The following is a 27,950-nucleotide window of genomic DNA, read 5'->3' on the forward strand; positions in this document are numbered from 1 at the left end:
TACCTACCTATCTCGTCGTGATCCTTTTATTACCACTCGTCCACTCGTTATATCGTTGTTTCCCACCCCTATATAAGATAGGCGGAATGAGTACACAAGTATTATATATACCTCATGAAAAAGGAGACGCCAGGTAATACATCTAGATCCATGAATGAAAATGCAGAACGGTATACAGAATAAAGAGTATATAAAACATAACAAAGATAAGACGGGGGATATGCGAGAGAGAAGAAGGGGGGGGGGAGAGAGAGCCAAGTATTTCATACAACGTTAGAAGCTCGGAAGCTCGCCCTAGAAGTATTTTTTCTTCCTGGGCTCTTGGATCTTCGTCAGGACATCGAGTGCCTCGTCCAGCAGTGCGCATTTACCGCCCACGCTATCGCTCTCCAGCTGGACGCGCACGGCTTCGATCAAATCTGCGGTCTCGCCTCTCATCTGCGCTCTGCTGGTCAAGAGAGCTTCGGCGGGGAGCTTTAACATGCTATCTATGTAGGCTAAGGCTTTAGGATTTTCATCGGCGGGAGTTTGGGACGGTTTCGGACCCGCTGTTGGGTTCTTGGTGGTGGTCGATGAGTTGGAGTGCGGAGGCGTGCCGGAGGCGGGAGGCTGGTGCCGGTAGCCAAAGGCCCAGCAGATTAGAGCGGATGTGTAGATGGCCCAGTAATGGGAGATGCAGAGGCTACCGTGACTCTGGACTTGGCCGGATGGGCAATGGTTACGAGATTGGGAGAAGGACATGGAAAGAATATGGCAGGCATGCTGGGTCGCAATAGCGGCATTGAGGGTTGAGGACCATGTCTTGAGGCGTAATTGTGCCGAGGAGAAGGCGGATTGCGCGATCTTCTTTCCAAACACCCAGGTATCCCCCGCTATTGCTAGGAGATCGAGGAGAGGGGTGTGGTGAAGGGCGAGGTAGCTATGGGCCAGAGGAGAGGCGGAGAACGGATATTTAAGTTTGGCTACGGTAGGATGTATGTGATTTGGGAAAGAGTGGTCGTTAGGGCACTTTGAACTATCGCGCGTCGGGAATCGGGAGGCGAGAGAGCATGTGAGGAGCGATTGGGTAAATAAGGATCTGCTGGAAACGTCTTGCGGATAGAGGTCTTCTATTTGGTCAAGTGGCTGGACAGCATGGTTGACTTGTTGTGCTTGCCATTCCAATGCGCTGGCGGCGCTCCAGATATTGTCAGGACAAGGGGGGAACAACAGGTTGGTCTCGGGGTGATGGCTGTTTGTTCGTTTTTGTCCATGATACAATGACTGGTGAACGTCGAACATGAAGCAGAAAGCCAACAGACGTTGCCGAGACTCAGCATCGATCCATTGAACCCACTTCTTCTGGAGGTCAGAGTGCTTGTGGCACTGAGGCGTTGTTGGACGTAGGTTTTGATGACCGACGAGGGCATCATTTCCTGTACTGTGGGTAGAGAATTGGCTTCGGCCCTGGCTAGAATCATCCAGGAGCTAGCAGTAGTTGTCAGCTTGAACTTGTGTAAGTTGGATGGATTTGTCAAGAGATAATACGAGGCACGCCACGTTCAAGGCCTTCAAGGCCAAAATCATCAGATTCAAACGGTTACGTTTCTTCACACGGTTGACCCTAAGATCTGTTCCTTTGGGGTTCTCAGGGATACATGGGATTTTTACCAAAAGATCTGAAGAGTGTTGACTTACCCTTCTATAAACCTCTTCAAATTGTCTAGAGGTCTTGACATTGGGTTGCCTACCGCGAAAACGTGTGAACAGCTCAGTGAGCAGTATCGCTTGCATTGTGCGAAGATCCCAGTTCGGGAACTGAGGTCAGTTTAGTATAAAATATGCTGGGGATCAGAATCGGGCAAGCTTACATGGTTAATGTTTCCTCTGCATAGATGGTTGAGTTCGATACCTTTTTGTCGAGCGTCTGTAGTATTGTGATATTGGGTCCCAATTGCGGCCATTGCGGAGCTGAGTAGGCTGTTTTCCGTAGGATCGAAGGTTCCACGATGAACTATAGGAAAATGTCGATCAAAGTGTTCCCAATAGCTAGACATGTAGGGGTCGTCTAGCGGCGTTGAATGTATCATGCTCGCACTCATATGCAACGTCCCTAGTCGTGGTTCCGTCCATACCTTCCGTTTTATATCAGCCCCTCCCGATCTCGGGTCAAATTCTTGTGAAGTGGACGCTGAGAAATCTTGAGCCAATGGCCTACCATACGTCGTGAGGACTGGAGTACCCACTGATTCCATGTGATCCCCTCCGAATGGGTCAGGTATGTCCGGCTGGCGGGATGAACTTGATGGGGTTATTCGTGGAGATATATGAGGCATTTCGAATTGCTCTAGTGAGGTATCAAACTTTGTCTGAGGCGTACTCATGACCCCATATGGTGGTGAAAGCTGGGAATCAGCTGCTAACCAGTCAGGGACAGTATGTACGGAACCTGATCGAGCTCGATGACTCCATGGTTGACTGGTCCGAGAACCATCAGACCGCGTAGAATAAGAGCTGTCAGATGCCGAGGATCCTCGCGGTGAATTTCCTTGGGTATGGGATAAATCAGGTATTTTTGTATCTTCCGGAATGGGCAAGAATGGTAAGGCATGGAGAGCCACAGTATTCGGGAAATCGGCGTTGGTTCGTTCGAAATAGATGTCACTGCAGTCAGGCTGGGCCTGTCGTGAATAGCCTCCTTGATCTGGTGAGTTTGGCCCTGGCCTCTGTGAGGATGAAGCGTCATAGTTCGACACTTCGAACCTAGGAGATACTGATGAATCTGCCCCAGCTAACTGAGAACCATGTGCAGATCTCTCGAATGGGGGCGCAGGAGAGAAGTTCCGAGCGAGAATACTGTCCGTAATTGTACTAAAGGACATCATAGAACCCTTCGTGCTTGCTGATGTTCTCGGCGACATATAATCGGCTGTGGATGTCTGGTTTGCGATAGCACTTTCGCCCCTAGTTGACGCTATTCTAACTGTTAAAGGCGGTGTTCGACTATCTGACGGATTTGACGATGCCCTGCTTCGCGGGCCTGGAGGGTTGCATGGTTCCTGTCCCTGGGTTTCACTGTACGGCATTAGCTTCTGCTGCCTCTAGAGACCCCTCGGTGGGCTGCTTACTGTCGTTGTAAGTGTCGAGCTAGTAAATCAGGCCGATGAAATACCTTCTCGCAGTGTTCGAAAGGGCATGGACAAGCTGGTTCCTGATGGCTCAGCTGATGGCGTCTCAGATGCTCCGCTCGTGTAAATATCTAGCTCTTCTATCAGCAAGAAAAACGCGATCGTCCGTAGAGGAAACTCGCCTTTCGGCAATGGTCACGGTCACATATGTGGACAGGAACCCCTTTCTTTGCCCTGCTAATGCGGCCTGTCACCGGCGTATACTTGATAGGCATATCCGGCCGGGGATCTGAGACACTCGGCGACGAGTGTTGAGGACTGTCCGATGTACTTGGCTGGTTCGAGCTTCCAACTTGAAATCTAATATAAAAACCCACTGCCTCTCTGGCGGCGTTGTGGCTGGCAGGTTTTGTAACTCGATTTGATCGGCGCCGCTCGATAGGTACCTCCTTACTGTTGTCGTCGAGGATCGGCGAGAGAGTTTGGGGGGATTTATCGATGGAACGGTCGGAGGCAGTATGTAGTTTGACGGTTTCCTTTGCCATCTTATAGTCTCTGGATTGGAAAGGCTCCACATCCGCGTCCATGACAATATCTCTGAGGCTCAACATGATGTTTGACCCTCAGGTTGGGAATGAAATATCCCAAGAGCCTTGCACAGCCGAGTGGAAGAATTCTGCTCGGGGAGAGGGCAAGGGGCGGGGAGCGGGAGGTCGCAACCAAGGATCAATGCAGGCTTGACGTCCAGAAGACAAGACCTATGGTAAGAGACGGTCTGGGATAAGGGTCATGATTATAGGAAGTATTTGTGACGACTTGGTTGAGAGGCGGGGCTACTTCTTGCAACCAGAGTTCCCAGACCGGCGCGCAACAGATGCACAAAGATAGAACAAGTGGCAGGGCATTGCTGTATATTTTGGAAAGACTGTGTATGTTTCCAAGGAGGCGGGACAGGAAAGAAGAGAGGGGGAAGAGGAAGAATAAGGAAGAGTGAGGAGGGAGAGGAACGGCTACCTCCCATGGGGTCTCCACCCCCATGTCAACAACCCTGTCCACGGCTGGAGATGTGCGTAGAATTGCATATAACACTTGTTACTCTGGCCCTACAGCATCTGCATCTCAGAGCCAGTCCAGAAGAAGGAAATAGAGCGGCAGGCATGGGAGGGAATCCAAGATATGGATATATAATAGATATGACAAAGGAGACAGGACGAAGAACAAGGTACCTAGATACTTAAACGACTACCCCAACCCTCTAAAATACATACCCAAATGCCCATATATACCTGAATAGCAAGAATATGATTACGGTAGGTAAGTATATAGATATTAAGCGCCCGGGTGCGGTATTTGCGGCCATCTTCGAGACTTCATACTTCAGCGTCATCCTGACGCGAACTGCTCCTCTATTCACGAGCTCCGAAGCCGAGTCCTTGGGGCAGGGCAGGACGAGTAAACTGAGAGTCTGAGACTCGGGGTTGCCGTGTTTGTGCGGCCCTATGTATGTGCTAAGCAGTATGTTGATGTATCCCATATCATGTACGGAGTTGAGTACCTATGTCGTAAGTATGTGCAGCCTGTGCCATGTACCATAGGGCAGCCTTCCGCATTATCCTGCGCCGGGCACAGAGTCTGCCGCGCGATGCTACCTCAAGGCTCAACGACCGAGCTCCCCTGCGAAACAAGACAACAAGCCCCTCTCTGCCTTCAAGAGGCGTCTAAGTCTGAACACAACTTAAAACACCTTCCAAGAGTGCAGGCATGAGAGCAGGTCTGTATAGGCTCGGGTAGGAGTCGAGAGGGCGCGTTTGTTAATAGATCGCTGTTATGAAGGTATTGCAGTGTTGTTATCAATGTCATTCATCATTATTTCCAACGTATCCGTACCTGTCTACTATGTGTTGCATGCAAGGGACAGTCAGCCTCCTTTTCTCCTGCATGTTGCAATCAATCATTTTTGGGGTTTCTGCTGCTGTAAGCGCCACGTTTCTGTTTCTAGATCATTTCTAGAACTTCGTGAATGGAGAGAGAGCACGCCCCTGTACTGTAGGACGGTAGATATGTGTGCAAGCAAGCAATGCACGTGTGTCTGTCTCTCTTGTCCAATAATTGAAGATCCGCCGCTCAAACAGCCACTACTGCTGCTTGATGCGGAAAATATCGCTACGTGAGAAGTTGAGGACCGGCATTTGTCGAGGACACTCAGGATAGGAGTAATAGCACCAGTAACAGAAAGAGAAATAGAACCATGTATAGATTCTGACGGAGTACAGAGTAGAGTTACCTCGAGGATACTTAAGCGGGTGGTTGTCTCGAGGAGCTTTCAATGGAGGGCGCGTTCTTGCGCAGAAATCGAGCTCTCTTTGCTGGAAGGCGCATTAAATAGGCATAATGAGGCCTGCTTATCTGCTTCGTTGTCGTAGTTGGGAGATTGTTATCGAGTAAGAAGAACTGGAAGGAAGTCCATTTGTTGCATGGATGTACTTGTGAGTTGTAGAGTTGGAGCCTTGCGCTTGAGGCATCATTCGTTCTACAAGCGTCATACCTCTCTAGTCTCCGTCCAAGCTATTTCAAGCTTCACTCAACGCAGCAAAGACATGACCTGAATCATTCACCACGATCCCTCTTAGAGGGAAATTAGAGGACATATTACTTTGATATCTCGTAAATCATGGACCCTTTTCAGGATTTGAAGGCCGGGCCTTCTGAAGACCAACCCCGACTAGCCCCAGACAGCTCGAAACTGCGACGCTTCATCAAGCTGGGCTGTATTGCCATAGCTCTCCTCCTGGCTTGTGCCGTTTTTACTGAGAAGTCGTCCTACGGCAGAAAGCAAGGCTGGATTTGGAGGCTTCATGAGGAATATGGTAGCAGTGAGAATCACCAAAAACACTCAAATGGGAGCCTGTATCTATTGGGGGTTGGGAAGGCGGATATAACAGGGTAGTAATCTTCTCATCATCCGCTCAGGTTGAGCTATATGCTAATAATTAACTAGGCCCGTTGTCGAGATTAACATGATGGGATACGCAGATACAAAACAATTGGGATCGGGTCTTCGACAAAGACTATACTCTCGAGCTTTCATCATTGGAGACATAGATCACCCGGAAGATAGATTTATCTATCTTGTTCTCGACACTCAATCAGGAGATACTGCCATTAGGTATGGAATATTGGAAGGGCTGGCGAGGCTAGGGCCCGATTTCCAGGTTTACGGACAGCACAACTTGGCAGTCACCGGTACTCACTCTCACTCGGGCCCAGGAGCTTGGCTGAACTATCTACTTCCTCAGATTACAAGCAAGGGGTTTGACAAGCAATCTTATCAGGCCATTGTCGATGGTGCGGTTCTGTCCATCCAGCGAGCACATGAGAGCTTACAGCCTGGATATTTGACTATTGGGTCTACTAAGGTTTTCGGCGCAAATATTAATCGAAGTCTCTATGCCTACCTTGCGAATCCAGAAGAAGAGAGGGCAAGGTACAACATGAGTACTGAGGACGATGGATCTGTTGAAAAGGATTTAACCTTATTGAGATTCCAACGAGCCTCTGACGGTAAGAATACCGGAGTACTTACTTGGTTTCCTACACACGGCACATCGATGCTAGGGAACAACACTCTCATCTCAGGAGACAACAAAGGAGTTGCAGCTGATATATTTGAAAAGAGCATTTCCGGAGACGATAATGCCGCTGAAGGATTCGTCGCCGGTTTTTCACAGGCCAATGTTGGGGACACAAGTCCAAATGTCCTGGGTGCATGGTGCGAAGATGGAACCGGCCAAGAGTGCAGTTTCAGGAATAGTACATGCAGTGATGGCAAAAGTCAATACTGTCATGCTCGTGGGCCCTTCTTCCGTGTCAAAGATAACGGAGCGTCGTCTTGCTACGAAATTGGCAAGAGACAGTTCGAGCCTGCTAGGCGTCTGTATGACAACATTGATAGGGAAGGAAAGCCTGTCACTGGTTCATCTGTCAAGTCCTTCCATACCTTCAAAGATATGTCCAACTTTAGTTTCCCCCTTTCCAACGGGAGCTACGTGCGTACATGCCCCGCAGCTTTGGGCTATTCGTTTGCTGCTGGCACGTCCGATGGTCCCGGTGCTTTTGATTTTACGCAAAATGATCCCAACGCGCCAGATGCTTCGCCTATCTGGCAAGTTGTGTCCGGCATACTCAAGGCCCCCAGCAAGGAACAAAAGCGATGTCACTTCCCTAAGCCAATCCTGCTTGACGTTGGAGAAATCACCTCCCCTTATCAGTGGACCCCTAACATTGTTGATGTACAAGTATTTCGAGTTGGACAGTTGGTGATCATCGTGAGTCCTGGAGAGGCAACGACAATGGCCGGCCGGCGTTGGAAAGAAGCCGTTCATGCTTCCGCAGCTTCAATGGCACTCTCTGGTTCATCAGCCGTTGATCCGGTAGTCGTTATTGGAGGTCCTGCGAATAGCTACACTCACTACATATCCACGCCGGAGGAATACGGTATTCAAAGATACGAAGGTGCATCCACGCTCTACGGACCCTTCACATTGAATGCTTATATCAACCTAACTCTCTCTCACCTCCCATACCTCGGCGCATCCTCGATCTCTCAGCCTGACCCCGGACCATTCCCTCCCAACAACGTCAACAGATCCCTCTCCTTCATCACCGGCGTAGTCTACGACGGTGTGCCCGTCTTCAAATCCTTTGGCGACGTTATAACAGATGCAGAGCCATCATATGCCATCGGTTCCAAGGTCTCCGTGAAGTTTATCGCGGGGAACCCGCGCAACAACCTCCGTCTCGAGCAGACCTACGCAGCAGTTGAAAAACTTGATCCAGAGTCCGGTAAGTGGGTTATAGTTAGGGACGACAGTGACTGGGGTTTGATCTTCAACTGGAGGAAGACCAGCCAGATTCTTGGGACGAGCGAGGCGGAGATCGTTTGGGAGACAGAGGAGTGGGCTGCTGGTGGCCAGTATCGTATAAAATATTTCGGTGACTCGAAGGCGGTTGGCGGGAAGATCACGGCTTTTGAAGGGACGAGTAGGGTCTTTGTTTTGGAATAATCTTGGCTCATCTGTAAGACGAGCTCGAGGCTATGAGAGCACTTGTATTTTGTCTAATATCTCAAGCAACGTCCCTTTCCAGTAATGATCAAAACCACGTACTCGAATATTTTCCTTTACCCAAAATTCAAACCTCAAACAAACTCCATCTGGCTATGCATGCTTTAAGTAGTGAATCAAAGAACCACAAGAATCATTTTATGCCCGTGCATAGGCTTTCCGCCTCTCCGTCTGATCCCACTTCCAAGCGTCCTCAAAGGCCGTTGGCTTGGCAGTCAAGTCCTCTGTTTTGAGGTCCAGATGTCTCACAACCTGGAATGCGCCAGTACCAACTCCCATCGTCTGCCCCATGATAATACATTCACTGACACCTTCGATCTTATCCGTTTTCATACCGGCTGCAGCGTCAAACAGATGATCTGTGGTCTTTTCGAAAGAGGCGAGCTGCAAGACGCTATCTCGCATCTTCGATAAACCGAAACGGGTAATCCCAAGGACCTCCCCTTTGTATGTCATCACATCAGCGAGAAGTTGCATGTGTCGAGGATCGATACCCATGTCTCCCATGACTGCACCGATTTCGGTCGCAATAGTCGAGCGAGCAGCCTCGATACCGAGAACCTCCCGACATTCCATGACACTGTTTGTAGTGGTTTCAGTGCCCACGACTCCTTCGGTAGTCATGCAAGCTCGAAGACCATACCCCTCGACAAGTACCTTATGCTCGTTGTTGTCGGAAGTCTGAATGATAGCACGAGAGGCATCGGGATAGCCTGAGATAGCTAGCGTAGGTAAAGCACGCTTCAAGTGATTGACTCTGAGTAATAAGTCTGATCCTCCCTCGTCAAGTGTCACTTTGTTCTTGGCACTAGCCCCTCGTCCTCCTGTGCCGCCGGTGTCATGGGTCACCTGGATGAATATGCAGTCACCAGCGACGGTGACATCGCTGCCACGGATCTTCAACTTCCTGTTTTTACAAATTGTGGTGGCGATATCTTCAACGCCGATGCCGAGGTGCATGTCGTTGAGCACCTCCGTATCGACTGAAAGACACAGCGTTGCCCTCTTAGCAGACCACATATCCTCGACAAAGCGAATGACATCGGAGATGTAAGTTTTCTCAATCCGACCTTTAACAACGCGCGCTGCTTCAATCTGCTTGGGGTTCTGTAGAGGGCAGGATATGACGGGCGTACTGATAAGCTTTGAAGCGTTGATAATCTCCTTGATACGAGGCACACCCTGAGTAATACTCATGCCAGCAACACCAGCAAAATGGAAAGTCTTCAGCGTCATTTGAGTTCCAGGCTCTCCAATAGACTGTGCACCAACGGCTCCCACAGCATGACCCGCCTCGACGTGAGCTTTAGCATACTTGTCCAGACAAAGCTTTATGAACATCTTCAGCGTTGGTAGAGAGACCTTTGCGACCTGGTCCACCACTCGTTGCCTCGGATCATCTTCCCCAGAAGGGTCAAAACGCTCACCCGAAATCTTTGGGTCATCTTCACACTCCGGGAGCCCCGCTTTGAGACGTGCTTTGGCCATACGTGAGGCTAGACCGCCCACGTACTTCGTGATTGTGGTGAGGAAATCCCTTGCACTTTCATGCTCATCAATGGCGTAGTCGCTTTGGTCGTCATAAGCCAATAACTCTTCATGAAGCAAGCCCCTTCTCGTGTACTTGGCCTTCTGTTCTCTCAGGAGCTCCTCACAGTGAGCAGTGATCTCATATGGTAGCAAGGAACGATCCGCGTTGTTCCATGTCAAGGCTTCGGCATGATTCCATGTTCGATTGAAATGAACTGGCACTGCGTCACCCTCCATGTCAACGGGATCCAGCTTATCAGCCCCGAATTGGAATTGCACGATTGTGTTCGACGAATTTCGGACTGTCTTGTCGTACTGAACTGACAGATCTTCGAGTGATTTCATGAGCCGCCTAGACATATAGCCGGTCTCTGCAGTTTTGACTGCGGTATCAACAAGACCCTCACGACCAGATATGGCGTGAAACAAGAATTCTGTGGGCGTCAGTCCAGAGAAGAAGCTATTTCTGACAAATCCTTTCGAGGGAGGCTGCCTCGCGTTCTTGGGGAAATGCGGCAAACTTCGATCTTGGAAACCATCTGGAACACGTTGGCCCCCAATAATTTGCTGTCCTACAACTGCTACCATTTGAGCAACGTTGATATTAGAACCTTTGGACCCAGATTTGGCCATGATAAGCGGTGAGTTCCACTTGCTCAGAGTATCAATACAGTATTGTCCGGCCTGCTGCCTGACTTTGCTGAGAATACCTGAAATCAGGTTTTCCAGGGTCTCTTCCATATTGCACCCCGTGGCTTTCTCCAGCTTTCCTTCTTTGAACTTCTGGATCAAAGCCTCGCATTCTTGGTAAGCTATGGAAACAAGAGCTTGCTTCTTCTCTGTCAGGCTTTGCGATGGGTATACGTCACTGATTCCAATAGAGAATCCCTGGTTGGTGAGATACCGAGCTGAGAGTTTTGCAAGCCGGTTCATGGCAATAACGGCCTCATCGGGACCGAAATCTCGGAGGATGATGTAGAAAATCGATTCCTTCTTTCCAGAACCTACCGTGGTTTTGTCCATCCTACCACACATGACTTCTGAGTTGCGTACTACAAGATAACCGTCATTAGGATCCATATCAGCGCCTTTTCCGACCTTTCCTTTGAAATCTCGACATTTTGCATCGAGGTTGACTTTGACTGGAGACATTTTGTTTGGGCGCATGAGGACGCTAAAGACTTGTTTCCCGGTCCAGAGAGCCTCCGGTTTTAAAATTGCGGGAGGAGGAAGATCGAGCTGCATGTTGCCATCTACCATGTACATGCAGAGATTGGTAAATGTTCTTCGATCAAAGAAATTATCTTTGCTACTAAGAAGGTATGCTGCGGTAATGAAGTCCTGTGTGGCTGAGATGATCGGCTCCCCGTTCTTAGGAGTCGAGAGGTTGTTCTTCACCCCCATCAGATTGATTGCCTCCGCTCTGGCTTCTTCTGTTTGAGGGACGTGCAGATTCATCTCATCGCCGTCGAAATCTGCGTTATAGGGATTGCACACGCACTCGTTCAAGCGAAACGTCCTCCATGGTCTGACCTTAACATAATGGCTCATGATACTGAGTTTATGTAAAGATGGCTGCCGGTTGAAAAGCACAATATCTCCGTCCTCGAGATGTCTCTCTACAACATCGCCGATCTTGAGGTGCTTCGCCTCATTCTCTCTCCGCGCAAATTTCAGGGAAATCTTATGATCGGAATCCTTCTTTATTATTTGCTGAGCACCAGGATGTACATTCGGGCCATTGATCACGCATTTTCGGAGCTTTTCGATGTTATGGCTTTGGACTCGCTCCGGGTACGTAAGATTTTTGGCTACCAATATTGGAACGGCGACTTGATCAATGCCCAAATTTGGATCAGGAGAAATAACCGTCCGGCCTGAGAAATCAACACGCTTTCCAGACAAATTTCCTCGGAAACGGCCTTGCTTGCCCTTCAAACGTTGGGCGAATCCTCGGATAGCTTTGCCATAGCCAGGTTGTTGAAGTCCAGGGACATCGCTGTTCACGTACATAGCAATTTGCAGCTGAAGATACTCCCACTGCTCCATGATAGTCTGTACAGGTTGACCTCTCTGAAGTGCACTTCTGATCAAAGAGCTGATATGAACAATGTCAGACAACTTTGTTGTAAGATCATCTTCGGTGCTTGCGTTGTCCTGCGCAACAGAGGGCCGTATGCAGATCGGAGGTGCTGGGACGAACTGCCATAAGAACATCTCGGGTCGGCCTTCTGCAGGATTAAGGCCTAGAAGCTCACAATCCGACGGTGTTATCATCCTGAATAGATTTAAAACCCTGAGGGGGTTGAGATCATCCACAGCCTTTTTCAAATGCTTTTCAAGTTCTGGATTGTTCTTTTTTGCTTCATTAAAAGATTTCTGGAACGAAACCAGACTCGGTGGCATAACCTTCTTCGCCGCAGTCGACTTGTTGTAAGCTTGGTATTTGTCATGGACGAGCTTCAACACACCAATCTTTCGAACTTGGCCGTTGATCGAACCGCAGTAGGGACATTGCTTGGCTTTTCTACACTGCTCGTTGATCTTTTTGCAGATTTGCGTTCGCTTCAAGTTATCAATTCCAGGCACTCGCAGTTGTTTCAAGAAAGCCCGTCTTTCGGTATCCGTAAGCAAAACTTTGGCGCAGTCCTTGCAGATGTTCTGCAGAATGCTGATGACCAGCTTCAAGTATCCAATGTGGAACGCCGGAAGAGCCAGCCTGACATGGCCAAAATGCCCGTTGCAATTCACGAGCCCTTCGCCGCAGGTTTCGCAGATGCCGGTCTTACTGGAAGTTCCTAATCTCGCATCGAGAGCCCCATGGGGTACAGGTCGCCGCATCTTTTCGACATCGTAGAGGACGCGGTCCGAGACCTCCAAGACCGCCTGATTGACGATGTCTTGGTTTGACTGTATGCCGAACTTCAATTCCTTGAAGCGTTTGGGGATCTGGTCAACGACCTGAGCCTTGACGGTCTCGCTGCCGGTAGACATGAGCTGCATCTTGTCCTGTGCTATCGCTATGGAATCTCGAGCATTGCAGTGGTTGATCTCTCTGTTATAAAGACGAAGATAGGTCCGTATCGGTGACTATCGTGTCGTGGTTCGCAAGTCCATGGGGGGGGCCACAAGCCAAAGAAATTTTGATCGTGTTGAGGTACCTCAGGATTCTCGGACCCCACCATATCTTATCGCACAGCTGAGTCATACACTGTTCTGGTTCCGAACAACACCAACTGAATTCTCGCGACAACAGTTTCTAGCGCTATATTATTACAAATGGTCGTCTTCACACTGGAGGTTAATCCACCATACATGACAAAGGGCATGGAGCATGGAACATGGAGCAAAGTTTACACGTATCCTTCCATTATTCTCTAGGCTATCATGTGTTTCCCGTCCTCTCCACCACGCAGTGCTAGAAACGCTCTCACATCCGTCACATACTGAAGCCCTTCTAATAATGGTACTAAGTGAAGAAGATCATTGTCCGTAGGATCATTGATCCAGCCCTCTATGGGTATCGCGTTGTCTATGGTGGTGTTAGACATGGAAGGGTCCGTTCCCATGTAAATGCTTACCTTGATGGAACATATAACTCAAGGGACTATTATCCAAAATCATGACCTTGCTCAGGTCTGGCTCAACGGAGCTCAGGTCCTTGATGAAAGCGCCATGTCGGTAGGTACAATGTTGGCGGTAATATCGACCCGAAAAGAATTTGCGCTCCTGTTCTAGCCAGTCTATTACGGGATCTGCGTATTCCTGAACCGAAGCTGTGAATACGACTAAGTTGTACCACTTGCACACCTACTCGGCGGTTAGTACGGTAAGATTGAAGTACCATGGGCAAACTGACCCGTCGCAGAAAGTCATCACAATGGGGTCTCTTGTGCACATAATACAGGATCGGATGCTGAGGACCAATTGTAGTGCCTCCAGGTCCAACAAATGTATTGAGTCTGACCTCTACCATATGGCCCGTGCTCATGCGCCCTCCCTTTGCCATACTATGGATTAGGGTTTCATCAAGATCAAGTATGAGGGTCTTCTGAGTCAGTCTCCCGCTTGGAGCATCTGGTAGAGTATATGATGGTTGGCGACGAGGTATAAGGGGTCGTGGTGGTGCTGGGGCTCGAGGATACTTTGTCAATGAAAGGGAAGCAGCTGGAGAAGTAGGAGATTTAAGTGCTGCGGGGGAGATTTCACCTGTTGAAATAGCCCCGGAACCATTGCTTTGCGTGTTCGTTGACTGCGATTTGCGGTGTTTTCGGTTCCGCAAGTTATCCTCATTGTGAAGCTTGATGCGGATTGATCGACGGGCGGGAGCAATCTCATCAATGTTTTGGTGCGACTTTGAGCGTGTATGACGAGAAGAGCTTGCGGGTGCTGGCTTCTCTGCCTCGCTCACTATCCGTTCTCGGTCGGATTCGGATTCAGATGACATCCCAGACGACGAAGAGTTTGAAGAAAACGCTCCTGACACTTTCACCGATCCCCTTCTTCTGCCGGAACCTTTTCCATTTTTTTTAGATCCTGGGGGGCTGCCATCCCCTGTGGATGTGATCCCCAGGGCCTGGGCGGTCGACGCTCTCTTTCCACCATCTGAGAGAGGCTTTCGCTTTTGAGAGAATGGTGCAAAATCTCCCCTTTCATCATATAGCCATGCTATAAAGTATACACCCGGCGCAGCCAAAGTCGACAATACCCAACGTAAAGAGTCCAAAAGTGCGCTAGATATTCTTGGTATAATATTCCACCCATAGATCCCGAGGCTCTTATGCTCGCTCCCCACCTTCTCTAGAAGAGGGGTCTCCTCATGTGCGAATTCGTCATCGTCATTATAATCTTCCAGGGTGCCATCCCCTCCATTTATCTTCTCGTTGTATGCATCCTCTCGTGGGTTACTTCTTGACTCGATTACTGCGGAGGACAGAATATTGCCGTAGGAATTAGACCGCGAAGCAGTCGGTGTCTGAGGGGGCGACACTCGCGCCGAGAGGATATTCAGAGAGTTCATCGTCCCACCCAAGCCATGAAGGAAGACGTGCGGGGGAGATGTTTCGGTGGACAGGCGTTGCGAACCCTTTGCGAATCCCCGGAATAAGTGGGCGGGCAATGGAAAGGGAGCACTGTCGCTTCAAGGAGCGTTCGGGTTTCAGCCCACAACATATGATGGCGCAGGGCCGTGGAGGGTATCCAGGGATTGGACCAAATATGGGTCTGGGGCGGGTTAATTCAGGAATGATGGGCCGAGTGGAGGAAGAGACATAATGTGCCGTCGAGCATAGATGAAGGCGAAGGTCGGTCCGCGAGGACTCGTAGCAATTGAACAGCGATCCTCGGATTGTCGGACTGGCTACATAGATGAGCTGACACCGTCCTGGAGGTGGTTGTTGGAGTAAAGGGGAGCGGGCGGGGAGTGGATGTGTCGTTGTTGAGTCTGAGTTCCGCAATGATCTTCGGTCACAGCTCTGGAGCACTTCAGGCCCTGGGCAGAATCGTGCACGTGCCGGCTCTCTAAGCGGGGGCGGCCCATCCCTGTCCTGTCCATCGCGAAACCCTTTCAAAGCTTCACTTTTTCGGAGCTTCACTGACGCATCGCTCACATATAACTGCGAACTCCCGCACAGACGACACATACCAATATACATACGCATCTGCCGCATTTCAGGACACGCCCAGCAGATTCCTCTCCTGCCTCCTTATCCAGCCATGCCTTCGGTGCAGGCTGGCTACGCGCCCAACCTGGGCTTGTACCTGAGGTCTCTCAAGACTCAGCCCTTGGAGTCGTCCATTGAGAATTTGATTTCGTGCGTTCCGTCTAGAGGCATGCTTCTCTCTGCCGGTGGCTGACGAACGCTAGGCTTCTCAAAAGAAGACAGATCAGGAATTCCAGGCCATGCGCAACGGCAACAGCTCATCTCCTCCTCCGTGTCGTCGCCAAATTCAGGTGGACAGATATCGGAAAACTTCTAGAACGGATACGGGAAGTCGGGCAACGTCTCGTAGATGCCCAGCCCCGCGAGATGGTTGTAGGAAATATTGTGCGTCGAGTTTTGGGCATGATAAGGGACGAGGCCAAGGAGGAGCGTGAAGATGCCAGCGATTCAGCGACCACCAGTCAGTTGGGCTCTCCACAGCTGCATCATAGTGATCTGGCAGCTCTAAAGACCGATGGTCCTCATTTCAGTCCCCTCCGTTTTGAATCAACCGGCACTTCGGATACAGTGGACCAGCTTCATGGAGATGATGCGTCTGGATCAAGATCACAAGGACATCGGCCTCCCCTTCTGAGTTCGCACACCTCATACAATGTATTAAGCGGTGTCCCAGTGCAACAATCGATGTTCAATCTCCTCTCTGTCACCCCTTCTCCACCCTCAACACCCCCAATTAGCGGCCCATCCCACGGTATAGCTGCTCTCAATGCCGCCTCATTGGCACAGAGGATGGCTACCCAATCGAGAGATCTAAAGGCAGAAGTCATCAGCGGGATTGAAGAGATTATCGACGAGCTTGACCAGGTTGATGATCAAATCGCTGCTTATGCTCAAGAACACATTCACTCAAATGAGCTTATTCTCACTCACGCCTCATCACTGAGTGTCCAGAAGTTTTTGCTGAAGGCGGCCGAGAAGCGTAAATTTACAGTCATCATCGCAGAATCATATCCGAATGATCACGAAGCAGCTCATGCAGCAGTCACTGGAAAGGTCCGCCAAGGCCACGAAGGCGGCGATGAGATGAGCACAGAGACATTCTTGAAGCCACTCGCGGCTGCTGGCATTACTGTCATCCTCATGACTGATGCTAGCATATTCGCCATTATGTCGAGAGTCAACAAGGTGATTCTGGCGACCCACGCTGTCATTGCAAATGGTGGCTTAATAGCAGCTGCTGGCGCACGCATTATTGCAAAGGCTGCAAAAGTACACAGGACGCCTGTGATTGTTGTCAGTGGCGTTTACAAGCTAAGCCCCGAGTACCCATTTGAATTCGAATCATTGATTGAATACGGCGATTCTGGTAGTATCATTGGGTATGACGATGGGGTGTTGGTGGATAATTTGGAGGTGGACAACCCGGTTTTTGACTATGTTCCACCTGATCTGGTTGACCTTTATGTCACCAACCTGTAAGTTCCCTTCCCAAACACCTCCTAGAAAACTGCTGACCCTCTACGAAAGCGGCGCCCATGCACCATCATATCTCTACCGGATTGTTGCCGATCACTACAAGCCGGAGGACGTCAACTTTCATAAACCAGAGCTGCAATTTTGATTTGAGGGGCGGCTTTAACGTGACCCGTTTGGTAGCTGTTGGAATTTGCTACCGAGGCGTACGTCTTACAGGCTCCAGGATAGCGGCAACCGAGAGCTCTGTCCATGAAAAGAGGCTCGCTCGACTATATAATAGCAAGAGATCAAAATTAGGTCTTGAGCTTGGATCAGGAGTGCCCGCATAGTGGCTTTCAACGAGGTGCAAGGATGGCTTCGAGCAATTCGCCTGGTTGGGTACCGGTGCTGGTAGGTAGCTTCGTGCTGGCCAGTGATCGCATTGAGAATGCTGGTGCCTGGTGAAGCCGCGTCGAGTGACGCGAGTCTCTCGACAGCTGGGGGTTGACCGACTGCGAATCCGACAGCATAAACACTACCATGAGAGTTGCCTACCAATATATCTGGGTGTTGAGTAGGCAGGCAGATAGGTTTATGCCATAATACAATACAAAATATATGTTCTATATGTTATATCCCTTCATATACCTCGGTATATTATATTCTACCTCACCTACCCCACTATAAAGACCCCGGATCATCATCAGATGCACGGCAGTACCCGCATCAACCCCAACATCAAGAGAGAAAGGAAATCTTCAAGCTATCAACATCACCATCGTCCAGCAATAGAACCATGAATCCGGCTCAAGTCTCTCCTCCACCATATGCCAAGACTGGTTCGAATGCTTCTCCTCCGTCGAATGCCCTTTTGACTTCTGCAGCTTTGAACACTTATAGTCCGTCCCTACCATCTCCCTCAGCGGCATCATCACTTGATGGTTCCATAATCTACACCCCTCCATACACCCCAACGGGGTCGCTGCTCCATGGTCTGGCCGATGATGATGACCATGTGCCTGCCTCATCTGCAAAGACCTATTTTGATTCCATTTCTGTGTGTTCACTACATCCTGGATTCCCTGCGCTCCATAGCATTTGTGTTACTTCGAGAACAGAGCCTCAAGATTTACCTTACCCCGAACCTTCCCAGGACTTCTTATTGAAAGGCCTCACACGACAGGATTGGCAGGCTTTCGTGAAGTAAGCGGCCCCTATTCCGAACTGCCTCATACATTTCCCGCCATATCCAGCATTACTGACCCGCCCCTAGTTGTCTGCTTCCAGATCACCTCACAGGCGTTGAAAATGATGTTGCGGATCGGAAACTCGAGGCAGAATTGACAGGCGAGCGTATGCACCGTCTTACATCTCATCCTCCTACATCTCGACAAGACGATTGTTCGAAGAGCGTTTTGAGTCAGGTCGATACCCAGCTCAATCCTTTATGCAAATCATTGTCACTGCATAGTATCGGGCATTTGGGTACGCCAGAGGCCACAGTAAACTTGTGGAACGAGAAATTCTTCCTGCCTCGTGGAATCCAGATTCTGTTAGCCCATTCAGAAGATCCTACCAACGAGGAAACAAGCTTCATACCTGGCGGAACGATTCCATATAATCGCGATCTCGTTGACCATCATGATTGTGGCAATCGTGGCCGGTCTCATTCCCATGGTAGGCCGGGCAGAGAACGAGGACGATCTTCATCGGCTTCCAGTTCCTCTAGTTCTGCTAGTTCTAGATCCTCGGATTCGGATGTGTCACTACCCTCTCTCCCAGACTATGAGGATCTTAAGGACCAACAACTACCCGTTACAAAGCAGTCATTGATCAAATGCCTCAATCATCCACAGGAGCCAATCACCAGAGAGGACGTGTGCAGCATGAAGCAGGAGATCCAGGCTGCCAAGATGGGCTCCGACAGAGGAATAGATCAAGATCGAGATATCCAGTCACTCAGGGAAGAAGTTAAACGCTTGATGAAGGAGCTCAAAAGCAGAAAGAAAGCTCAAAGAATGGCTCGAAAGCAGAAAAGAAAGGAGCGACGAGCTGTTAGGAGGGAGCAAAGGAAGGAGCGACGAGCCGCTAAGAAGGAGCAGAGAAAAGAGAGGCGCAGCGCCAGAAGAGAGGGGCGAAAAGCCAGAAAGGAGGAGAGGAATGGCCATGGAAAGGAGGAAGATGTCTATCCGTCGATAGGATCTCAGTAACTCATACCCTCCAGATCTTCTTGTTGCGGTTTTTCTGTACAAGATTTGGATGAGAAGGACGGAACCAAGTTTTAGTCCATTCATGTTAGTTGGAAGCGGTCTTCGGAAACAACATCAACCTTAACAGGCCGTAGATTTAATCCATCAGTCTCATTTTATAACATATCCGCCCAAACTTTGCCTTTCCCACAGCTGACGCGCCTAAATTTTCGCCAGACCTTTTGACACAGAACGCCATCCTTTCTACCAATTCTATATATATACCTGTACATTTATCATTTCTTAGAGTTCTTCTCTGGCCGCACAAACTTCCTATGTCTGGATAGGAGTTGCGACATCATAAAATGACTGACATCTTCGTCGGACCAGTATGACAGGTGGGACGCGATCGTGTTCATTGGGTTAAAGTCGAGCACACTCCTGGTCCTGGTTAGTATTACTAAGTCCTACTATAGTCTTAGAGAGACAACTTACTCGTGAATACTGTAATCCACTCTGCCGTTCTGATTCAACGCCCGGACTTTCATCTCCTCTCTTCTAAGTTTCTTACCCCTCTCTTCCGCTTCGGCCCAATCATACTCGGCAGCTTGACCACCCTGATGACTCTTCCGTCTTTTTTCGTAACCAGAATAGAGAGTCTCGATTTCATCGTCTATCAGAGTAGGTGCATTGGCTCGCGTTCCATCTCTATCGGCAGCTGCGGTATCTTCAGCCAACTGCCTCTTTTTGTCGTTGGAGGTTTCTCTTTGAAGAGAGGGCATGTCAGATATTACACCCCCTGCCGAGATATTTGTCCCTGCACCTATTGACTGCGAAACATTTCGTGATGGCGGTTGAGAGGATGGGGTTTCCATCCTGGCTATGTCGTCGTTGGTGAGGCCAAGGCTGCGGTTCAGGAGACTACTTGCGATTCCAGAGCTCAAACTTGACCACAATCCGCTGACACTCTGGCCAACCTTAGCACCAAGACCACTGATGTTGGCTGATATCGTCTTTTTCGTATAAGGAAGAAGTTGTGGCTTCATGGAGGACATGGCTGGTGCGATGAGTGGTTCCAGACGATAGCTTATTGGATCTGTCGGATGGAAAATATTGTACAATTGAGCACACTTTGGAGAGGATATAGTGAGAGGCAGTCCAGTCGTAGAAGAAATATTGTCTCCGGCGGAGAAGCCCGAATTTGATGCTGCGGCAAGAAATGGGTCCTGCATGTAATCAGGATCCAGCGGCGATTCGGCCGGCAGGGCATCAGGTTGGTGCCTGCCGGCAATTGTTCTTCCCTTCAGCATCTGGAAAAGTCCGATCGGACTTCCGAGACAGTAGAAGTCTTCTACGTCAAAATCAAAGCTTAAGTCCCTTCCCTGGAAATTCGAGGTAGTCGATGGCCTATTTTTATAGTGCCGTTTGTGTGCGTTAGAACCATGAATCTTGGTGTCCTCTTTCTGGCGGCATAAAATATCGAACAGAATTGCGGATCCGAGCGAATGACCTATGAGGCTTACTTTGCCTTTGAAATTGGGGTTCCGTTCACGGAAAAGATTATAGATTCTGTTTGATTCTTCCAGAACAATGCTGCTGATATGTTCTCTATACGCACTCTGGTAGAGAAGAATATCCTACACTTTCGTCAGTGAGATTCAACCATAGTCTACTAGAGGAGCATACAAGGGCAAGGTCTGTGATTAATGATCTGACAAACGGCACCCCTTCCACAGTGATGTCTTCCAAGCTGGGATATTCCTCCTCGTCACCAAATGCCTCGCCGAGATCATGCTCTTTTCGATTCTGTCTTACACCTTTTCTGGGAAAGTCGAGGAGGTGGCGCCAACAAACTGGAAGAACTTGGATCCGGCAATTCTTGGGTAGCTTGTCGATTTCAGAATTCAGGGCTTGTAGATCAGCAGAGCTTGAATAGACGCTCTTCAAAGTCTGGCGAAGAACATTCACGTCATGCACGAAATTAACACTTTCAGTTCTATCACTCATGGTTAGCAATTATAAGTATAATTACCTTAGGGAATAACACACCTCATGCCTAAGCGTTGACCAATGCCGTGAGTAACTAGAATCAAATGGTCGATCTCCCGCCCTTGATTTTCGCCCTCTGGCTCATTATAGTCATTCTGGATCTCCTTCTCGTCCCGCTTCCTGACGGCTTCCGCCTCCATCTCCGGATCAATATCATTAGGCAGGGTACCGAGAGTTGACTGCGCTGATTCATTCTCAGATTCCGTCTTCTCGTTGCGTGCGGTAGTAGGGGGGGCCGATCTTCTTTTCAACAACTTTTGCTGCCGTTCGTCTAGCTGCAACATAGGAGGTAGATTTGTAGGCCTGAGAGCCGCAGTATGCGGAGTTGGAGGTTGTTTATCACCTGTTGGCTGATCCTTGGCTTTACCTGGTTCTGTATACCCCCGAACAATCTTGACACCACCGAGATATCCACCCCCCGCAAACTTTTGGTATACGGTACTGCTGACTCTCGACATGATACTATCTGCGGACAACCAGGCAACAGTCGAATCTTGATAGGTCACAATGGAGTTCATATATGTCCCAAAGAGGCGATAGGTTTGCGGTTGGTGTTGAGCTGGCGCATCTTTAGAAACATTTACAGCATCATCGGCGTGTTGCTGGTTGGCGTTTTTTAAATTCTCCATGGAAGCTTTTGGGGTCACTTCTCCGGAACCAGCCCTACTTCGACTTCCAAAAGCACCACTCAAGGCGAGCGATTTCTGGTCACTGCCTGATTTCGACGATGTTCTTTCTGGTACTTTGGGATATCGGAAGGGTTTGACCTTAAGGTACCCTTCCTCCAACTGAGTGGCCAGGTTCTCATCACATGGTCGCAGCGTTGACCCTTCTTGGTAGAACCACGATCCTCTGCGGACTTCATATATAGGGCCGAGCCAATAGACAGGTGATAATTCACGTCGTTCAACGTCCACGTCAAATAGGAAGTCTTCCTGGACAGGAACTCTAACTCTTCCACCAGAATGTTCGTCCAGACCGGCTTCATTTATACTTGTGTTGATTTTCTTGCCATTATTTGGCAACCGTGCTCTGTTGTCATCATCGACCTTTTGCCGTGGCTCCTTATTTAGTCCATCGTGTTCATCCGCAAGCTTTTGATATGCTGCTTCTATAGCACGGGAATCGTGGACGGAAAATGGGACAAATTTCTTTGGTGCTGGTGGGGGTTTGGTGTCATCCGGGTTGTTCTTCAGGAGCTTGGGCTTCCTCTTGGGGACCTAAATCGAAGATATATTAGCATTAGAGATAGGAGCATCGTTGTAGATTCAAACATACATCAACAGCATAGAACCACCTGGCATTCAAAGGGGGGCAATCACTTGGATATCTCGTCGAATTCACCCCGTGCCACTGATGCGTACTCTGATACCCTCCATGCTGGTTCTTCAAGCCCGACCCTTCACCGGGAAGGGCGGTAGATGTATGTTTTACTGCCTAAGGCCGCGAGCTGCCCCACGGTGTAATTGATTCAACCGCTGCACTCAGATAGGACTTCTCTGCCTTTTCTGGTTTGTTCTCGGGCGTGGAAGGCATCTTCTCGGCTCGGCGGTCAAACCGACCGGCCACGCCCTGTTGGGACGTCCAGGCTGAAGTCGAACTGAGGAGGCTTCCGGGGAAGTATCTGGGAACGTTTTTGGCGTGCTGCGCTAGGGTCTTGATGAAGTTGGCCAATTTGGACGTTTAATGTACAGCAAAGAGGCTGGAATTGGATGGTAGAAGAGGCTCAGCTCCCTCTCAATTCATGTACTCATCGTTCCAGTCAAGGGCGGAGTCGAATGAAACGCAATGGCCGCTCATTCGAAGCTTCGTCGTTGGATCCTGGCCGGGGTTCCCCATAAGCATATGATAACAAGCTGAGCTTTTTAACTATGTCGTCGGATGGTACTAGCTTAAATCTTATCACGTGTCGCGCATCTAGAACACAACCACCTCACCCACTCGGACCAGTCCCTACTACAACTCCGTAGATAGCTTAATTACTACTCGTTAGGGGTCCCCGGTAACTTGGTAAGGCAGTAGCTTCTCGGTCTTCTCGGTCCCAGAAGTGGATTCTTGAATTCTTATAGTCTGGTACTCCGAGCCCTCCAAAACGCCCTATATACTCCGATTTCACACTATCTATCGTACAGCTCAGGTTCAGTTCGTCTATAATACATGTATATCGGTGAGCGGGATATCAAATAATCAAATAAAGAGAGCACAAGAGACTAGGCCCCGTAAATATACCTATCCAGAACAGCAGGTTACCTAAAGTTGCTTTCCCTTTAAGCCACCTACTGCGACTCAGCCGCACAAGCGGCAGTTGCATCATCTGCAGGAACAACAAATACCCACGGAGCTTTTTGAAGAGACACCACATGACAAGCTCGTGAACACATGCGCTGAGGAAGAAAGTAATCAGAGTCGCTGTGTATTTGTTGACTCGCAATGTGGAGATTGACGAATGGTAAACGTGTCGAAGCAGGAAGTCTGGATGATCAAGATGTCAGTAATTGCCTCTAACTCTAAAACAGATTATAAGTAAACGGAGGCAGGAAGTTTGAATGCCATGGGTTTCTTACTATGAACGGGTCGATTCCAGTCCCTTGCAAATTGCTGCATGATCGGGGAATCAGTTATTGCTTAATGAGAGCAGAAGAGAGAGAGGGGGGGGGGGGTTCCTTACGTCCCAAGAGACACTATTCCACCAGTCTGCATAGAATCCGCGGTCGGCGAAATAAGTGAGTTCCGCTATAAGGTTTAAGAGGCATTCCCAGATAACATACCAACTCTGAATATGAATTAGCAGGATGGCGAATCCAGAAATCTAATATCTGCTCACCATCATGTACTCCATCATAAATGGGAAAATCAAATCACTCAAGATCCAAGGAAATGCCTCAAGGCGCTCTTGTAGCGTTAGGCCTGCCTCCTTCATCTCGATAGCTAGGGGCGTTCAGATTAGCTTGTACCTTTTGCAGTAAGTGTACGAGAAGGATAACTTGGGAGTGGAAGGGTTGGAAAGAAGGAAGAAAGGTATCCCTTACTTCTGATGACCACTGGGTAAATAAATGATTGAGCCACCATCTGCATTATTCCCAGAATCCCAAATACCGCAACTGTCTTCTCGGCAACATAGTACCAATTGATACTCTCTGTTCGCGGATATTCTAATTCATAAACCAATGTGGGAAGAACGATGAATTCGTAATGATTGGTGATGGTCAAGTTATTTGGATAAAGATTGCCGCCTGCCGTGCACTTGCCTTTGAGGTCTGCCGTCAGAGCATCGATCTCCCATTTGATGATACGCTCAAAGGTCTGTATTTGATCGGTGTCAAGCGGTTCGCCGGATTCTAACAGGGCAGCTACCTGGGCAATATTTGAGACCTCGTCACCATGCGAGTAACTTCGCTGAGACTGGCGTCGCTGATTCAGGCCAGATGCCGTAGGCTGGTAATCCAGGTAAGAAGTAGCTAGAGGTGGAATCTTAGAGGAAGAGGCCGAGGGTGTCTCTACTGGCACAATGCTATCTAACTGTTTCAGCTTGCGCTGAAGGGTGGCCCGTAGCTTATATTGTTCTGACAGGTAGCCATTATCTAAAATGTGGTCAGCCACGCTTTCGAATTGAGGCCATTCTTCGTCTTACAAAATGCATAACTGTGTTGTTTCATAAGCATGACCAGCCCATGGAGGACGAAGAAGACCGTGTGTGTCCATGGCCACTCGCGAAATAGCGTCCAGCGTAGGATTGCAAAGATATACAGGGCCTCCCATAACTAGACAGATGAGTTTATTAGCCCCTAAGTATAGAGCGTTTGGACTGGGTTGAATATCTGCTATCAAATATTCAATGAGTGGTTACACTTACACTCTGAATGACCCATCCTTCCCTGTTCCAACTCAGTAATCCATGGTAAATGAGCTTTTGCAGGATCAAGCCAAACCCCGTTGCGGCACACATTATACCGTCTGACAAGCCTAGAACCATTACATCTCTGTGGAACATAAGGTTCATGATCTCGTTTGTGCCAAGTATGTTTCCGTACTGTCGCCAATTTGCAGCGGCAACTCTCATCATAAATAAGGCAATCCCAAGCCAGAATAAGGTGAAGAATCCGTGGAAAGGAGACTTAACAGCGTCCGCATTTTGTCTATCAAATGCGGTAAATTGCCGTGTAAAAACCAAATCGCTGAACTTGCTCCGCCTTCTCGGAAATGCCGAATCTTTCTCCTATAGAGACAAATTAAACATAAATCTAACATCAGGGACAAACCAACGCACTCTTTCCATACCCATCTTCAAGATCTCACTCAATGCGCTGCTGTCATCTGCCGTCAAAACATATCGACCGGGCTCTTTCAATTTATTCAGAGTAACCGGTATATTCTTCAGTCTTGTTGATCCTGGGTGCGATTTAGAAGAAGGGATTTTCGCATCTTTATGTTGTCTCCCATTTATGGCTGCATCTGGTGTCTGCACTCCATTGCTATCAGCCAGGAACCCTCCACCTTTCCCCCCTCTAACAAAAGCCGTGGGGTCATGTTTCAATGCATCATAGTCTTCCTCGCTAGCGGTTTCCGATGCTGTATCTATGCTGCCTCCCCGAGAACTCGCGACTGCTTCTAATGCCGCTTTCAGAGATCGTGGAGGACTATGAAGGGTTGGTGCAGAATGTGTATTATTCTCTTCAAGACTTGCAATTCCATCTTGATTCAGTTGCCCGATCAATTGTGGAGCGCTGTCCAGTGAAGATGATCGGTCTATGTTGGCGGGGGGTGTCTTCGCATTCACAGTGGGTGGACATGCCATCTCGTAAGGCTCGGCGAGCTTGACCCCCGCTTGAGAAATCGTAGAAGGCTTATGCAGAATCCTGGTTGCAGCGCCCTTATGTCTATATGTCCCAGCTCGTATCTTTAGTAGGTATATGTAGATGCTGCTTCTTTCACAATTCTAAAGATCGTGGGTTAGCATATCTCTAGGAGCTTGTAATAGCATGCTTCCTCAACATTGAGATAGGGAGATGATGGCTTGGATTGTTTGACTCACATGGGATATTTGGTAGAAGCAGTAAATCAGCAGGGTGACAAATATGAGTACTGTCGTGGAGTTCTTGCGGATCAACGAGGTGCAAGGCTGCACGCGTCACTGGAAGAGGGGCATGGCCTTTTTTTTATATCTTACAGGGACCAGGAACGGCAGTATCGGCGGTCGTGTCTGCTTTTGCGGCGGGCATAATCCAACAGGATGCGGTATAATGCAAAGTATACGGAGAATATGCAACGTGATATCGAATTTGGCCCATTGCTTGGCTGCGAAGTTTCCGGAGACCGCGGCAGAGCTCAAGCCTCGAGCTCAAAGCCGAGCAATGACGTCATGGTTCATCGCCTACAGTACTTTGTAGTGCGCAGGTAAGGTGAAATGGAAAGATGGGTAAGATAGATTAACAGATGGTACCTAGGTAGGTAAGGTAAGGTAAGGTACCTTACCTAGGTAGGTAGGGCAAGACAGTTGACCGTATACCTAGTTGGGGAAAAAAAAGAATTGAATCAATATCAACAACGCCAACATTATCGGAAGTCAAGGTTCGAAAGAGGTATGTATATGCTCAACTACCTGACCTACTCTATATGATGTTTTTATCCCCCAAAGTATTTTTGCTCGTGTTTTCAGTGCACCGTAGTATCTTATTGCCATCTTTTCTACACCTCCAGTAGTCCGGTCGCTAAAAATCCTGCCCATGTGTTTCCCATGGTTGCAGCAATGTCTCGAGCAGTCCTTTCTTGCTCATCGCGTAAGCCTCGGATATCAGGACCTCGTGCAGTATCTCTTCCCTGGCCCATCGCCTGTGATGCTTGTGAAACTTCAGCCGGAAAAGCTGCTGTTGGGACGCTAGAAGCCAACCACAAAAGGAGCCAAACAGCTTCCTCTCTTGACTTCTCAATAGCGATATGTAACCCAGTCTTCATACCATCAAGAGGGTCTTGATATCGCAGAAGCTCTGCGCTTGACATGCTCCCTTCATCATCATCCTCATCTTCCTCAATAGCTTTCAATAGTTCAATAATTCCTCCCACGTCGCCTTCACTGCACATAGTCATGAAGGCTCGAGCAGGCCGCGCAGCAGGATTGGCAACTAGGTAGGCTTCCTCTTTGATTAGGGGAAGCACGTCAAGATCCACCTGTATCCCACCTTCATTGTGATACTTTGTCAGGACTTGCAACTGCTGGGCCCCTTCTAGAGTCGTTGACGTTGATCCTACGAACCGATTGCAAGATGGGCAAGCAAGTGAGGTGACGATCTGGGGAGATTCATCCAGAAAACATTGCCTATATTTCCCAGTCAGTAGCCGGCGGGGCTTCTTATGATTAGGCACCACAGGAACGATGGAAAGACTTCGATCGCGGAATAATGCCCATCATATGGGCTTTTACAGCATCGAAAGCACGTGACAGCGATGGAGTTCCAACTTGAAAACAAAGAGATAAATAACGAATGACGGGGCATGGCTTAGGTAGAGTATCTGTGAATGTCACATACCAATGAAAGTGACAACCACATGTCAAGAGCAAGTCATCTGGAACACTTGTCGATGATCCACCTGCTGCAGAGGATGTAGCCTCGTTAAAGCTGGAACGGTTAGCCTGCGGGCACTTTGAAGAATAGGATTGGCAATGTGTGGCATACTCTTCAGGATCCAATTCAATAATCAACTCCTGGGAACATATCTTGCAGGTCGACATGGTGGAAATGTGGCGAACAATTGGAAATTTGTTTTTGTGATCGAAGGCGATGTTGGGCCGAGGGCAAGGGAGGGAGAGAGTCTAGAGAAAGGCTTTTCTAAAAGAGT

At 48.9% G+C, this 27,950-nt stretch overlaps 6 protein-coding genes across 6 annotated transcripts; 1 reads left to right on the forward strand and 5 right to left on the reverse strand.

The window, feature by feature from the left end:
- Positions 1-225: 225 nt before the first annotated feature.
- M430DRAFT_38181 (hypothetical protein) lies at positions 226-3,718 on the reverse strand (the record flags this gene model as incomplete). The annotated part of the gene is made up of 5 exons (XM_024867224.1): positions 226-1,467; positions 1,678-1,797; positions 1,851-3,054; positions 3,108-3,238; positions 3,329-3,718. The coding sequence occupies 5 exons, from the start codon at positions 3,716-3,718 to the stop codon at positions 295-297; spliced, it is 3,018 nt and encodes a 1,005-aa protein (XP_024724926.1). The 3' UTR covers positions 226-294.
- A 91-nt stretch (positions 3,719-3,809) lies between these two features.
- On the reverse strand, positions 3,810-4,256 carry M430DRAFT_153623 (hypothetical protein). Its single transcript, XM_024863228.1, has one exon. It carries the CDS (start codon positions 4,126-4,128, stop codon positions 3,901-3,903), a length of 228 nt encoding a protein of 75 aa, XP_024724927.1. The 5' UTR covers positions 4,129-4,256; the 3' UTR covers positions 3,810-3,900.
- A 1,522-nt stretch (positions 4,257-5,778) lies between these two features.
- On the forward strand, positions 5,779-8,170 carry M430DRAFT_46494 (hypothetical protein; the record flags this gene model as incomplete). Its single annotated transcript, XM_024867851.1, has 2 exons — positions 5,779-6,050; positions 6,106-8,170. The coding sequence occupies 2 exons, from the start codon at positions 5,779-5,781 to the stop codon at positions 8,168-8,170; spliced, it is 2,337 nt and encodes a 778-aa protein (XP_024724928.1).
- Positions 8,171-8,368: 198 nt separating this feature from the next.
- On the reverse strand, positions 8,369-22,652 carry M430DRAFT_46501 (hypothetical protein; the record flags this gene model as incomplete). Its single annotated transcript, XM_024867852.1, has 7 exons — positions 8,369-12,660; positions 19,507-19,508; positions 19,563-20,704; positions 20,754-21,063; positions 21,117-22,336; positions 22,395-22,446; positions 22,576-22,652. The coding sequence occupies 7 exons, from the start codon at positions 22,650-22,652 to the stop codon at positions 8,369-8,371; spliced, it is 7,095 nt and encodes a 2,364-aa protein (XP_024724929.1).
- A 498-nt stretch (positions 22,653-23,150) lies between these two features.
- Positions 23,151-26,348, reverse strand: M430DRAFT_32151 (hypothetical protein). The gene is made up of 9 exons (XM_024866113.1): positions 26,149-26,348; positions 25,384-26,052; positions 24,970-25,332; positions 24,748-24,877; positions 24,146-24,697; positions 23,941-24,044; positions 23,785-23,889; positions 23,681-23,714; positions 23,151-23,588 (listed from the first exon to the last, which is right to left on the reverse strand). The coding sequence occupies exons 2-9, from the start codon at positions 25,909-25,911 to the stop codon at positions 23,296-23,298; spliced, it is 2,109 nt and encodes a 702-aa protein (XP_024724930.1). The 5' UTR covers positions 25,912-26,052; positions 26,149-26,348; the 3' UTR covers positions 23,151-23,295.
- A 336-nt stretch (positions 26,349-26,684) lies between these two features.
- On the reverse strand, positions 26,685-27,902 carry M430DRAFT_32152 (hypothetical protein). Its single transcript, XM_024866114.1, has 3 exons — positions 27,788-27,902; positions 27,641-27,730; positions 26,685-27,429 (listed from the first exon to the last, which is right to left on the reverse strand). Exons 1-3 carry the CDS (start codon positions 27,841-27,843, stop codon positions 26,802-26,804), a joined length of 774 nt encoding a protein of 257 aa, XP_024724931.1. The 5' UTR covers positions 27,844-27,902; the 3' UTR covers positions 26,685-26,801.
- Between the last annotated feature and the right edge of the window lie 48 nt (positions 27,903-27,950).

The sequence above is a fragment of the Amorphotheca resinae genome (genome assembly GCF_003019875.1).
Source record: "Amorphotheca resinae ATCC 22711 unplaced genomic scaffold M430scaffold_1, whole genome shotgun sequence".
Classification (NCBI taxonomy): domain Eukaryota; kingdom Fungi; phylum Ascomycota; class Leotiomycetes; order Helotiales; family Amorphothecaceae; genus Amorphotheca; species Amorphotheca resinae.

Excerpts from the sequence above, each read along its gene's own strand:
- M430DRAFT_32151 (XM_024866113.1), bottom strand. The coding sequence starts at position 25,911 with ATGGCATGTCCACCCACTGTGAATGCGAAGACACCCCCCGCCAACATA. Across the intron at positions 23,715-23,784 it reads GGAATAGTGTCTCTTGGGAC|CAATTTGCAAGGGACTGGAA; the intron begins GTAAGGAACCCC and ends CCGATCATGCAG. Across the intron at positions 23,589-23,680 it reads CTGGAATCGACCCGTTCATA|ACTTCCTGCTTCGACACGTT; the intron begins GTAAGAAACCCA and ends TTGATCATCCAG.
- M430DRAFT_153623 (XM_024863228.1), bottom strand. The coding sequence starts at position 4,128 with ATGGGAGGTAGCCGTTCCTCTCCCTCCTCACTCTTCCTTATTCTTCCT.
- M430DRAFT_32152 (XM_024866114.1), bottom strand. The coding sequence starts at position 27,843 with ATGTCGACCTGCAAGATATGTTCCCAGGAGTTGATTATTGAATTGGAT. Across the intron at positions 27,731-27,787 it reads ATTGAATTGGATCCTGAAGA|CTTTAACGAGGCTACATCCT; the intron begins GTATGCCACACA and ends TAACCGTTCCAG. Across the intron at positions 27,430-27,640 it reads TGTGGTTGTCACTTTCATTG|GCAATGTTTTCTGGATGAAT; the intron begins GTATGTGACATT and ends TGGGAAATATAG.